General features: G+C 52.1%; 1 protein-coding gene across 1 annotated transcript; it reads left to right on the top strand.

The window, feature by feature from the left end:
• Positions 1-72: 72 nt before the first annotated feature.
• SDRG_12554 (hypothetical protein) lies at positions 73-326 on the top strand (the record flags this gene model as incomplete). Its single annotated transcript, XM_008618627.1, has 2 exons — positions 73-187; positions 220-326. 2 exons carry the CDS (start codon positions 73-75, stop codon positions 324-326), a joined length of 222 nt encoding a protein of 73 aa, XP_008616849.1.
• Positions 327-1,396: the final 1,070 nt, after the last annotated feature.

The raw sequence follows: 1,396 nt of genomic DNA on the forward strand, positions 1-1,396 counted from the left end.
TTGGACGTCCACGACAATGTGGTGGCCCATTTGCAGCTCACGGCAGCCGACACGCGCTCGTGGTGCCGCGCCATGGGCTCGTTCAACACTTACATCCTCGAGTTCCCGCCAGACTCGACGCCCGAAGACCGCGCGCTTCTGGTCACCGCGCTCTTCCAGATTGAATTCGCCATGTTTGAGACGACGGGTACCAGCTGGACCGAGTTTCTCGATTCGTAGCTTGCTTTGGGACGAACGCCAAAAACAAATTTCAAGCGCCCAGCGGCGACGCGCGCTTGCTGAAAACACGACGCTATATTCATACGCGTGGGGCCGCCATCGATTAGGCAGATGACACGAGTAAATATCATAAAGTGTCTGCTAGTACAAGTATCCATTTCAACTGTTCTGTAGTTTGTATCGCAACTATCATTGCCAAGAAACGTCGTCTAGCACGAATCACGAATGTAGTCACCACGGCGTAGTACTTACAACTCCCAAATATGAAAAATGGAAAATACGAACCGACTATGGGCCAATCAGCCAAACTGTTAGCCAAATACGAAAAACCTGGATATTTTGTCTTTCGGTTCAAGAACGACAATACCAACATCTTGATTGGCCCGGGGTGCGATTGCGTGATAGCGCTCATCGACCAAACGACGTCAGCGTCCTTGCGCATGGAACCGTCGCGCTACGAGGTGACCCACGTAAACGACCGCAGCTGCTCTCGCACTGTACCGTGCGCGATCTTGTGTCCAGTAGCTTCACAAAACAAATAAGACAATATGCGACTAGAATATTATCGTTAAGTCGACGGGCTCAAGTGGGCGGGCAATGCACCCGTCGTTGACGCCCAAACCAACGAGCTCGTCAAGGGTATCGACACTTGCCACGTTGTGGAAGTTCAGAGCCTTACTTGCTGCGCCGTCTCGGGCTTCTTTGCCATCTCGTTAGCGACGGGCAGCATGTGGCAAGTGCATACATGTACGGACAAGCGTCGCGGCCTTGATGGCCAGTGACTCGGACGTTGTCGGGCTGCGCGACGTGCGAAACACTCGATCCTTGTGTTCGAGCGAAGGCGTGTACCAGACGCATACGCTTAAGATAGGCCAGGATACGGCGATGGTCGATTGGTGCTGGGATATTGAGGCTAATCGCAAAGAAGCCAACGAGCAACGCATCTGAAGGTGGTGGCGCGAGGTGGAACAATTTGTACGAGAGGTCTAACCATCTTTGAGTTGGCGCAATGCATTGGGTCGAGCGCAAATGCTCATTACACAGTAACTCGACTTGGTTGGACTTTGCACCACCAAGAAAAAAATTCTAGTGTTAACCCTCCCAGGACGGCTGGCGGATTATCCGCCAAAAGACTAAAATATAACCTCCCTTACGACACAACGACGCATTGGACAAG

This window comes from Saprolegnia diclina (assembly GCF_000281045.1).
Source record: "Saprolegnia diclina VS20 unplaced genomic scaffold supercont1.50, whole genome shotgun sequence".
Taxonomy (NCBI): Eukaryota; Oomycota; class Saprolegniomycetes; order Saprolegniales; family Saprolegniaceae; genus Saprolegnia; species Saprolegnia diclina.